Source organism: Oncorhynchus masou, chromosome 24, assembly GCF_036934945.1.
Source record: "Oncorhynchus masou masou isolate Uvic2021 chromosome 24, UVic_Omas_1.1, whole genome shotgun sequence".
NCBI classification, from domain to species: domain Eukaryota; kingdom Metazoa; phylum Chordata; class Actinopteri; order Salmoniformes; family Salmonidae; genus Oncorhynchus; species Oncorhynchus masou.
This window is the reverse complement of record NC_088235.1, coordinates 108,957,893-108,969,962: the sequence shown is the minus strand read 5'-3', so window position 1 is coordinate 108,969,962 and position 12,070 is coordinate 108,957,893. Positions and strand designations below refer to the sequence as shown.

General features: G+C 44.3%; 1 protein-coding gene across 1 annotated transcript in view; it reads left to right on the top strand.

Annotated features, from left to right (window-relative positions):
* The first annotated feature begins 5,244 nt into the window (after positions 1-5,244).
* The window catches only part of LOC135511512 (uncharacterized protein DDB_G0271670-like), a 16,778-nt gene continuing 9,952 nt past the window's right edge, over positions 5,245-12,070 (top strand). The window contains exon 1 of the mRNA XM_064933002.1: positions 5,245-5,438. Within this exon, the coding sequence (XP_064789074.1) occupies positions 5,245-5,438 (194 nt within the window). The remainder of the gene's footprint in view (positions 5,439-12,070) is intronic.

Sequence of the window (12,070 nt, the reverse complement as noted above, 5' to 3'; positions counted from 1 at the left end):
AATGTAATGATAATTTCTAATGGGTATGATGGCCATTGGCTCAACTTACCCCAAGGCAAACATTTTGACTTACCCCACTCTCCCCTACCAAAACTCCAGTATATACATTCAGGGGAAGGGATGCAGCATGCAATCTAGGTTCTCCTTTTGTTGTTACAAAGTCTACACAAACCCCGGTGAACACAAAGGTGTACCTACATTCCCCTCAGGCACTACTTCTTATGGCAGATGGACACCTACCAAGATGGCAAAACATCACCAAACACCACAGATACTTCCACGTAGGTCGATAATTAGAATGTTCCCTTTCTCCCACAAAAGCTACCACTGAGGCCTCTCTTCTCACAAGGACATATTGCATCAGTGCGGTCTCTCTTCTTCCCACAAGGACATATTGCACCAGTGCAGCCTCTCTAGGGAGGGATAAATAAGAATTGAGTCAGGCTTTAGGCAAAAAAAGTTATTTATACTCTAATCTCGCCATTTTCATTATTTTTTTTAAATTTATTTTGTACTAGGGTGATGAGCTGGTCTATAATGAAACAGTCTACAGAAGACCGCTATACCAAGGTGGCTGCAATGGCAAACGGAACAGCAGCAAATCGAATCTAATCAAATCAAATGTTATTTGTCACAACAGATGTAGAATAACAGTGAAATGCTTAGAAGTGGGCAATTCCCAATAATGCAGAAGCACAATTGGTCAGGAGCCTGTTAAACAGCCGCCATTTTCCTCAGCACTAGGAAGCATTACAATATTTGATACAACACAGGTGGCAGTAGAGGAGTATTAGATACAACACTAGGTGGCAGTAGAGGAGTATTATATACAACACAAGGTGGCAGTAGAGGAGTATTAGATACAACACAGGTGGCAGTAGAGGAGTATTATATACAATACTAGGTGGCAGTAGAGTGTTAAACACAACACTAGGTGGCAGTAGAGTATTAGATACAACACTAGGTGGCAGTAGAGTATTAGATACAACACTAGGTGGTAGTAGAGTATTAGTTACAACACTAGGTGGCAGTAGAAGAGTATTAGATACAACACTAGGTGGCAGTAGAGTATTAGATACAACACTAGGTGGCAGTAGAAGAGTATTAGATACAACACTAGGTGGCAGTAGAGTATTAGATACAACACGAGGTGGCAGTAGAATATTAGATACAACACTAGGTGGCAGTAGAGGAGTATTTGATACAATACTAGGTGGCAGAAGAGGAGTATTAGATACAAAACTAGGTGGCAGTAGAAGAGTATTAGATACAACACTAGGTGGCAGTAGAGTATTAGATACAACACGAGGTGGCAGTAGAATATTAGATACAACACTAGGTGGCAGTAGAGTATTAGATACAACACTAGGTGGTAGTAGAGTATTAGATACAACACTAGGTGGCAGTAGAGGAGTATTAGATACAACACTAGGTGGCAGTAGAGTATTAGATACAACACTAGGTGGCAGTAGAATCTTAGATACAACACTAGGTGGCAGTAGAATATTAGATACAACACTAGGTGGCAGTAGAATATTCGATACAACATTAGGTGGCAGTAGAGGAGTATTAGATATAACACTAGGTGGCAGTAGAAGAGTATTAGATACAACACTAGGTGATAGTAGAGTATTAGATACAACACTAGGTGGCAGTAGAGTATTATATACAACACTAGGTGGCAGTAGAGTATTAGATACAACACTAGGTGGCAGTAGAAGAGTATTAGATACAACACTAAGTGGCAGTAGAGGAGTATTAGATACAACACTAGGTGGCAGTAGAGTATTAGATACAACACTAGGTGGCAGTAGAAGAGTATTAGATACAACACTAGGTGGTAGTAGAGGAGTATTAGATACAACACTAGGTGGCAGTAGAAGAGTATTAGATACAACACTAAGTGGCAGTAGAGGAGTATTAGATACAACACTAGGTGGCAGTAGAGTATTAGATACAACACTAGGTGGCAGTAGAAGAGTATTAGATACAACACAAGGTGGCAGTAGAGGAGTATTAGATACAACACTAGGTGGCAGTAGAAGAGTATTAGATACAACACTAAGTGGCAGTAGAGGAGTATTAGATAGAACACTAGGTGGCAGTAGAGTATTAGATACAACACTAGGTGGTAGTAGAGGAGTATTAGATACAACACTAGGTGGTAGTAGAGGAGTATTAGGTACAACACTAGGTGGCAGTAGAGGAGTATTAGGTACAACACTAGGTGGCAGTAGAGTATTAGATACAACACTAGGTGGTAGTAGAGGAGTATTAGGTACAACACTAGGTGGCAGTAGAGGAGTATTAGGTACAACACTAGGTGGTAGTAGAGTATTAGATACAACACTAGGTGGCAGTAGAGGAGTATTAAATACTACAGTTCGTAGTAATAAAGGAGTATTATATACAACAGTTGGTGGCCGTAGAGGAGTATGAGATACAACACTAGGTGGCAGTAGAGGAGTATTAGATACAACACTAGGTGGCAGTAGAGGAGTATGAGATACAACACTAGGTGGCAGTAGAGGAGTATGAGATACATCATCATACATTATGTCTCTCTGGGAGGTGCAGTGGTGTGTATCTACCTCTCTCTGTCAGTCAGTCTACCACAAAACTAAACCTCTGTTTCAGAACACACACACTGCAAACACAGAGCGAGAGAGAGAGAGAGAGAGAGAGAGAGAGAGAGAGAGAGAGAGAGAGAGAGAGAGATGGGGAGAAGGATATATTAAGAGAGTTCTGGAATTCAAGCATCCCATTTGGATATGTGTACAGTTCTATCAGAGGACACAAAAGGGTTCTCTCGATGGTCACAGAACTAATGACCAACCCTTTGGACTGGCATGTCTGGTCTGGATCCTGGTGTCTGGCTAGAACCAATATTCAGACACAGCAGCGGAATACTTGTGACTGAATGGCTTCTCTCCACTCCACCTTGCCAGCCTAACAGATATACAGCTCAGAGGAGAACTTGTTGATTTATTTGCCAGCCAAGTGTAAAGGAAAATGATAGGGTAAAATACCCATGATTGCAGCCAACCTGCCTGGGCTGAATCTGCTGCTACACATGATGTGGCCAACCTGCCTGGACTGGAAGCTGCTGCTTCACATGATGTGGCCAACCTGCCTGGGCTGAATCTTCTGCTACACATGATGTGGCCAACCTGCCTGGACTGGAAGCTGCTGCTGTAACGGATGTGAAACGGCTAGCTTAGTTAGCAGTGCGCGCTAAATAGCGTTTCAATCGGTGACGTCACTTGCTCTGAGACCTTGAAGTAGTAGTTCCCCTTGCTCTGCAAGGGCCGCGGCTTTTGTGGAGCGATGGGTAATGATGCTTCGAGGGTGACTGTTGATGTGTGCAGAGGGTCCCTGGTTTGCGCCCGGGTATGGGTGAGGGGACGGTTTAAAGTTACACTGCTTCACATGATGTGGCCAACCTGCCTGGACTGTAAGCTGCTGCAACACATCTGAACAGTGTCTGGATGGAACATACACCTTTAATAGAGTGATATGCAGTGAGTAAGTCATGCACGACACACATGACAGAAAAGCAGTGTGTGTGTGTGTGTGTGCGTGCATGTGTTTACGATTAGATGTTGGTGTAGACTTAATCATGAATTATGTTAAATGGTTTACATTCTACTTGTGTATTTAATTTGAGGTTTATTATGAGGTTACTGAGGTGGGAAACTTTTAGAGTGTGCAATTTTAGTTTTGGAGTAACTACACTGATGTGTTTACAAACATATCTTGGTGAGGGTAGCATTGTAAGGTTATTTTTATTGTCTGCTAATTAGGAAAGCAATGAGGGATCTGGTTGAAATATGTTTGCGCTCATTAGCACAAAAGCTCACTCTCACTCTAGCTACAGTATCACTGTGACAAAGCAAAATGTACTGTAGTGAGACACTAACCTTTAGCCTCACACTGAACCAGTTGACTGCTTTCTTCAGCTCTCTTTAGCTGATCTGAGTTGAAATACTTTCTGATAAACTGTAGACCATAATATTTACCAAGTGAGAATTTTATATGTATTTTTCGTATTTCCATATTTACCGCCACCACCCTCAACCAGCTATATAGTGCCATACGCCATACGCCAACAAGAAAATGCTCTTCCAGAGGCGACGCTCCTATTGGCCGGTGATTTTAATGCGGGAAAACTGAAATCCATTTTATCTCTGTACAACTAGAGGGAAAATACATCTAGTTCACCTTTACTCCACACACAGTGGTGCATTCAAAGATCACCCTCCATTTGGTAAATCTGATCATAACTCTATCCCCCTGATTCCTGCTTACAAGAAAAACCTCAAACAGGAAGTACCAGTGACACGCTCAATTCAGAAGTTGTCCAATGAAGCGGATGCTAAGCTACAGTACTGTTTTGCTAGCACAGACTGGAATATGTTCTGGGATTCATCCGATGGCATTGAGGAGTTTATCACATCCGTCACTGGCTTCATTAATAAGTACATTGACAATGTAGTCCCCACAGTGACCGTGCGTACATATCCCAACCAGAAGCCATGGATTACAGGCAACATCGCACTAAGGCCGATACGCCCTCCGACAAACCATCAAACATACAAAGCGTCAATACTGGACTAATATCAAATCCTACTACATCGGCTCTGACGTTCCTCGGACGTGGCAAGGCTTACAAACTATCACGGACTACAAAGGGAGACCCAGCCACGAGCTGCCCAATGACACGAGCCTACCAGACAAGCTAAATTACTTATATTTTCATTTTGAGACAAGCAACAATGAACCATGCGTGAGAGCACCAGCTGTTCTGGACGACTGTGTGATCATGCTGTCGGTAGCCGATGTGAGTAAGACTTTTTAAATAGGTTAACATTAACAAGGTCGCAGTGCCATACAGATTACAAGGACCGGTACTCAGAGCACGCGCTGACCAACTGGCAAGTGTCTTTACTTACATTTTCAACCTCTACCTGACCCGGTTTGTACTACCAACTTCAAGTAGACCACCATAGTCCCCGTACCCAAGAACGCAAAGGTAACCTAAATAGCTATCGCCCCGTAGCACTCACATCTGTAACCATACATTTTTTTTAAAGGCTGGTCATGGCTCACATCAACACCATCATCCCAGACACCCTGGACCCACTCCAATTCGCATACCGCCCCAACAGATGCACAGATGAGGCAATCTCTATTGCACTCCACACAGCCCTTTCCCACTTGGACAAAAGAAACACCTACATGAGAATGCTGTTCATTGACTACAGCTCAGCGTTCAACACCATAGTGCCCTCGAAGTTCATCACTAAGATAAGGTCCCTGGGACTGAGCACCTCCCTCTGCAACTGGATCCTGGACTTCCTGACAGGCCGCCACAAGGTGGTATTGGTATGTAACAACAAATCCTCCAAGCTGACCCTCAAAACGGGGGCTCCTCAGGGGTGCGTGCTTAGTCCTCTCCTGTACTTCCTGTTCACCCACAACTGCGTGGCAACGCACGACTCCAACACCATCATGAAGTTTGCCGACGACATGACGGTGGTAGGCCTGATCACCAATGACGATGAGACAGCCTAAAGGGAGGAGGTCAGAGACTTAGCAGTTTGGTGCCAGGACAACAACCTATCCCTCAATGTTAACAAGACTAAGGAGCTGATCATGGACTACAGGTAACAGAGGGCCGAGCATGTCCCCATTCACTTCAACGGGGCTGTAGTGGAACAGGTCGAAAGCTTCAAGTTCCTCTGTGTCCACATCACTAAGGATCTATCATTGTCCAAACACACCCAACACAGTAAGCTGAAAAGAATTGGCATGGGGCCTTCAGATCCTCAAAAGGTTCTATACCTACACTATCGAGAGCATCTTGACTGGCTGCATCACCGTTTGGTAACTGCTTGACATCTGACCCCAGGGTGCTACAGAGGGTAGTGCGTATGGCCCAGTACATCACTGAGGCCGAGCTCCCTGATATCTATGAACTCTATACCAGGCAGAAGTCCCCAAAAATTGTCAAAGACTCCAGCCACCCAAGCCACAGAGTATTATCTCTGCTACATCAGAGAGTCTGGAACCAACAGTACCTTGATCAGCTTCTACCCCCAATACTTAAGACTTCTAAACAACACTTCTAAGTTGCTAATCAAATGGCTTCTTGGGCTACCTGCATTGACCCTTTTTTGCACAACTCTATGCACTCACACTGCTCTAACCAGACACTCACACATACTTACACTGACATCCCAATGTACACACACACAGTCTTGTACAACTAACCCTGTGGAGACACACAATACTCACACAGACGGACTCATACATGCATGAACAAACAAACATAGGTACACACACACGTATGTGACTAACTGGATTTTAACCTGTTTTCGCATTACATTACAGTGTTAACTCACTGAGCCTGGTCTAAAGCCTGGTTTAAAGCCTGGTCCAAAGCCTGGTCTAACGTCTGGTCTTACGCCTGAGCTAAAGCCTGGTCTAAAGCCTGGTCTAACGCCTGGTTTAAATCATGAGCTAAAGCCTGGTTTAAAGCCTGAGCTAAAGCCTAGTTTAAAGCCTGGTCCAAAGCCTGAGCTAAAGCCTGGTCTAACGCCTGGTTTAAATCATGAGCTAAAGCCTGGTTTAAAGCCTGAGCTAAAGCCTAGTTTAAAGCCTGGTCCAAAGCCTGAGCTAAAGCCTGGTCTAAAGCCTGGTTTAAAGCCTGAGCTAAAGCCTGGTCTAAAGCCTGGTCTAGTTTCCCTCAGACAAGGGAAAACCACATACACACACGCAAGCATGCACACACACACACACACACACATTGTAAACAGTAAACATGTGACATGTAAACATATCCACAGGAAGCAGCAGAAGATGACTTTAATTGAGACTATATAAGCTGCGAGCTCCGGTGTCCTAGTCTCCTTCTGACATCATGGAAACAATCAACACCTTGCTTCTTCTGACCAACTCGACCCATCCTGTTTCCTCTAATGAAAAGCCTTTAAGAACCTCAGCTCTAGGTCACTTCCTGCCTTATGTTCCGCAGTGGTCTAAGGCGCTGCATCTCACTGCTTAAAGCGTCACTACAGACTCCCTGGTTCGATTCCAGGCTGTATCACAACCGGCCGTGATTGGGAGTCACATAGGGCGGCGCACAGTCGTCCGGGTTTGGCCGGTGTAAGCCGTCATTGTAAATAATAATTTGTTCATAACTGACATGCCTAGTTAAATAAAGTTTAAATTAAAAACAACAACAAAATAATTATGAGAAAACCCCATAAAGGAGGAATGCTTACTGTTACCCAATTACCAAATACTGTGAAACAAAACAGAACTGTCATACAAAAACAAACAAGCAAACAAACATAGAGGTTCCATAGAGGTAACATAGAGGTAACATATAAGTAACATAGAGGTAACATAGAGGTAACATAGAGGTAACATAGAGGTAACATAGAGGTTCCATAGAGGTAACATAGAGGTAACATATAAGTAACATAGAGGTAACATAGAGGTAACATAGAGGTTACCTATAGGTAACATAGAGGTAACATATAGGTAACATATAAGTAACATAGAGGTAACATATAAGTATCATATAAGTAACGTAGAGGTAACATAGAGGTAACATAGAGGTAACATATAAGTAACATAGAGGTAACATATAAGTAACATATAAGTAACATAGAGGTAACATATAAGTATCATATAAGTAACATAGAGGTTCCATAGAGGTAACATAGAGGTAACATATAAGTAACATAGAGGTAACATATAAGTAACATATAAGTAACATAGCGGTAACATATAAGTAACATAGAGGTAACATATAAGTAACATATAAGTAACATAGAGGTAACATATAAGTAACATATAAGTAACATAGAGGTAACATAGAGGTTACTTATAGGTAACATAGAGGTAACATATAGGTAACATATAAGTAACATAGAGGTAACATATAAGTATCATATAAGTAACGTAGAGGTACCGTAGAGGTAACATAGAGGTAACATAGAGGTACCATAGAGGTACCATAGAGGTAACATAGAGGTACCATAGAGGTAACATAGAGGTACCATAGAGGTAACATAGAGGTATCATAGAGGTAACATAGAGGTAACATAGAGGTACCATAGAGGTACCATAGAGGTACCATAGAGGTAACATAGAGGTAACATAGAGGTAACATATAAGTAACATAGAGGTAACATATAAGTATCATATAAGTAACGTAGAGGTAACGTAGAGGTACCGTAGAGGTAACATAGAGGTAACATAGAGGTACCATAGAGGTACCATAGAGGTAACATAGAGGTACCATAGAGGTAACATAGAGGTAACATAGAGGTAACATACATGTACCATAGAGGTAACATAGAGGTACCATAGAGGTAACATAGAGGTACCATAGAGGTAACATAGAGGTATCATAGAGGTACCATAGAGGTAACATAGAGGTAACATAGAGGAACCATAGAGGTACCATAGAGGTACCATAGAGGTACCATAGAGGTAACATAGAGGTACCATAGAGGTACCATACTGGCAGGTATTACATTGAAATGTATCATTTACATCACGTAATTGTAATAACTACAACACAATGTGTAAGAAAACATGTAATACACCCACATAGAGACAATATGGTATTAAGTGACAGCAAATCAAAACAAGTGAAATGAAGTTAGTTTATAAAAAAGAGGGGGGCCATTGAGGAGGACAGCCAAAGAGGAGGGGGACCAAAGAGGAGGGGGAGCAGGCACATGACATCTGCACATCTGTTGGTGCTCCACCAGACTGGAAGAGGAACCACATTATCTGGGAGAGGGAGGGAGAGAGAGAGACAATTTGGCACTTGGACCTGGAGGGAGGGAGGGAGGGAGGGAGGGAGGGAGGGAGGGAGGGAGGGAGGGAGGGAGGGAGGGAGGGAGGGAGGGAGGGAGGGAGGGAGACCATTTGGCACTTGGACCTGGATTGAGGGAGGGAAGGAGGGGGACATTTTAGGGTTTTGGATCTGAGCCAGTTAAGATTAGGGTTGGGGTTAGGGAAGGTAGGTAGGTAGGGTTAGGGTTGGGGCAGGTAGGTAGGGTTAGGGTTAGGGTTAGGAAAGGTAAGTAGGGTTGGGGTTAGGGAAGGTAGGTAGGTAGGGTTAGGGTTAGGGTTAGGGAAGGTAGGTAGGTAGGGTTAGGGTTAGGGTTAGGAAAGGTAAGTAGGTAGGGTTAGGGTTAGGGTTAGGGAAGGTAGGTAGGGATAGGGTTAGGGTTAGGAAAGGTAAGTAGGGTTGGGGTTAGGGAAGGTAGGTAGGTAGGGTTAGGGTTAGGGTTAGGGAAGGTAGGTAGGTAGGGTTAGGGTTAGGGTTAGGAAAGGTAAGTAGGGTTAGGGTTAGGGAAGGTAGGTAGGTAGGTAGGGTTAGGGTTAGGGTTAGGGTTAGGGTTAGGGTTAGGGTTAGGGTTAGGGAAGGTAGGTAGGTAGGGTTAGGGTTGGGGAAGGTAGGTAGGGTTAGGGTTAGGGAAGGTAGGTAGGGATAGGGTTAGGGAAGGTAGGTAGGTAGGGTTAGGGTTGGGGAAGGTAGGTAGGTAGGGATAGGGTTAGGGAAGGTAGGTAGGGATAGGGTTAGGGAAGGTAGGTAGGGATAGGGTTAGGGAAGGTAGGTAGGGATAGGGTTAGGGAAGGTAGGTAGGGATAGGGTTAGGGAAGGTAGGTAGGTAGGGTTAGGGTTAGGAAAGGTAGGAATGGTTAGGGTTGGGGAAGGTAAGTAGGGTTAGGGTTAGGGAAGGTAGGTAGGTAGGGTTAGGGTTAGGAAAGGTATGAAGGGTTAGGGTTGGGGAAGGTAAGTAGGGTTAGGGTTAGGGAAGGTAGGTAGGGATAGGGTTAGGGTTAGGAAAGGTAAGTAGGGTAGGGGTTAAGGAAGGTAGGTAGGGATAGGGTTAGGGAAGGTAGGTAGGGATAGGGTTAGTGAAGGTAGGTAGGGATAGGGTTAGGGAAGGTAAGTAGGTTTGGGGTTAGGGAAGGTAGGTAGGGATAGGGTTAGGGAAGGTAGGTAGGGATAGGGTTAGGGAAGGTAGGTAGGTAGGGTTAGGGTTAGGAAAGGTAGGAAGGGTTAGGGTTGGGGAAGGTAAGTAGGGTTAGGGTTAGGGAAGGTAAGTAGGGTTAGGGTTAGGGAAGGTAGGTAGGTAGGGTTAGGGTTAGGAAAGGTATGAAGGGTTAGGGTTGGGGAAGGTAAGTAGGGTTAGGGTTAGAGAAGGTAGGTAGGTAGGGTTAGGAAAGGTAGGAAGGGTTAAGGTTAGGGAAGGTAAGTAGGGTTATGGTTAGGGAAGGTAGGTAGGGTTAGGGTTAGGGAAGGTAAGTAGGGTTAGGGTTAGGAAAGGTAGGAAGGGTTAAGGTTAGGGAAGGTAAGTAGGGTTATGGTTAGGGAAGGTAGGTAGGGTTAGGGTTAGGGAAGGTAAGTAGGGTTAGGGTTAGGGAAGGTAGGTAGGTAGGTAGGGGTTAGGGTTAGGGAAGGTAAGTAGGGTTAGGGTTAGGAAAGGTAGGAAGGGTTAAGGTTAGGGAAGGTAAGTAGGGTTAGGGTTAGGGAAGGTAGGTAGGGTTAGGGTTAGGGTTAGGGAAGGTAGGTAGGTAGGGTTAGGGTTAGGGAAGGTAAGTAGGGTTAGGGTTAGGGAAGGTAGCTAGGGTTAGGGTTAGGGAAGGTAAGTAGGGTTAGGGTTAGGGTTAGGGAAGTTAAGTAGGGTTAGGGAAGGTAAGTAGGGTTGGGGTTAGGGTTAGGGAAGTTAAGTAGGGTTAGGGTTAGGGAAGTTAAGTAGGGTTAGGGTTAGGAAAGGTAAGTAGAGTTAGGGTTAGGGAAGTTAAGTAGGGTTAGGGTTAGGAAAGGTAGGTAGGGTTAGGGTTAGGGTTAGGGAAGGTAGGTAGGTAGGGTTAGGGAAGTTAAGTAGGGTTAGGGTTAGGAAAGGTAAGTAGAGTTAGGGTTAGGGAAGGTAAGTAGGGTTAGGGTTAGGGAAGGTAGGTAGGTAGGTAGGGGTTAGGGTTAGGGAAGGTAAGTAGGGTTAGGGTTAGGAAAGGTAGGAAGGGTTAAGGTTAGGGAAGGTAAGTAGGGTTAGGGTTAGGGAAGGTAGGTAGGGTTAGGGTTAGGGTTAGGGAAGGTAGGTAGGTAGGGTTAGGGTTAGGGAAGGTAAGTAGGGTTAGGGTTAGGGAAGGTAGCTAGGGTTAGGGTTAGGGAAGGTAAGTAGGGTTAGGGTTAGGGTTAGGGAAGTTAAGTAGGGTTAGGGAAGGTAAGTAGGGTTGGGGTTAGGGTTAGGGAAGTTAAGTAGGGTTAGGGTTAGGGAAGTTAAGTAGGGTTAGGGTTAGGAAAGGTAAGTAGAGTTAGGGTTAGGGAAGTTAAGTAGGGTTAGGGTTAGGAAAGGTAAGTAGGGTTAGGGAAGTTAAGTAGGGTTATGGTTAGGGTTAGGAAAGGTAAGTAGGGTTAGGGAAGTTAAGTAGGGTTATGGTTAGGGTTAGGAAAGGTAAGTAGGGTTAGGGTTAGAGAAGTTAAGTAGGGTTATGGTTAGGGTTAGGAAAGGTAAGTAGGGTTAGGGTTAGAGAAGTTAAGTAGGGTTAGGGTTAGGTTTAGGGAAGGTAAGTAGGGTTAGGGTTAGGGAAGTTAAGTAGGGTTATGGTTAGGGTTAGGAAAGGTAAGTAGGGTTAGGGAAGTTAAGTAGGGTTATGGTTAGGGTTAGGAAAGGTAAGTAGGGTTAGGGAAGTTAAGTAGGGTTATGGTTAGGGTTAGGAAAGGTAAGTAGGGTTAGGGTTAGAGAAGTTAAGTAGGGTTAGGGTTAGGTTTAGGGAAGGTAAGTAGGGTTAGGGTTAGGGAAGTTAAGTAGGGTTAGGGTTAGGAAAGGTAAGTAGGGTTAGGGTTAGGGAAGTTAAGTAGGGTTGGGGTTATGGTTAGGGTTGTGGGGAATGGAAGGATGGAAGAGTGGGAGAGAGGGAGGGAAGACTAGGAGAGAGGGAGGGAGAGAGAGGGAGAGAGGAATCACAGCAGCAAGATGTGTGACCTGTTGCCACAAGAAAAGAGCAACCAGGGAAGAACAAACGCCATTGTAAA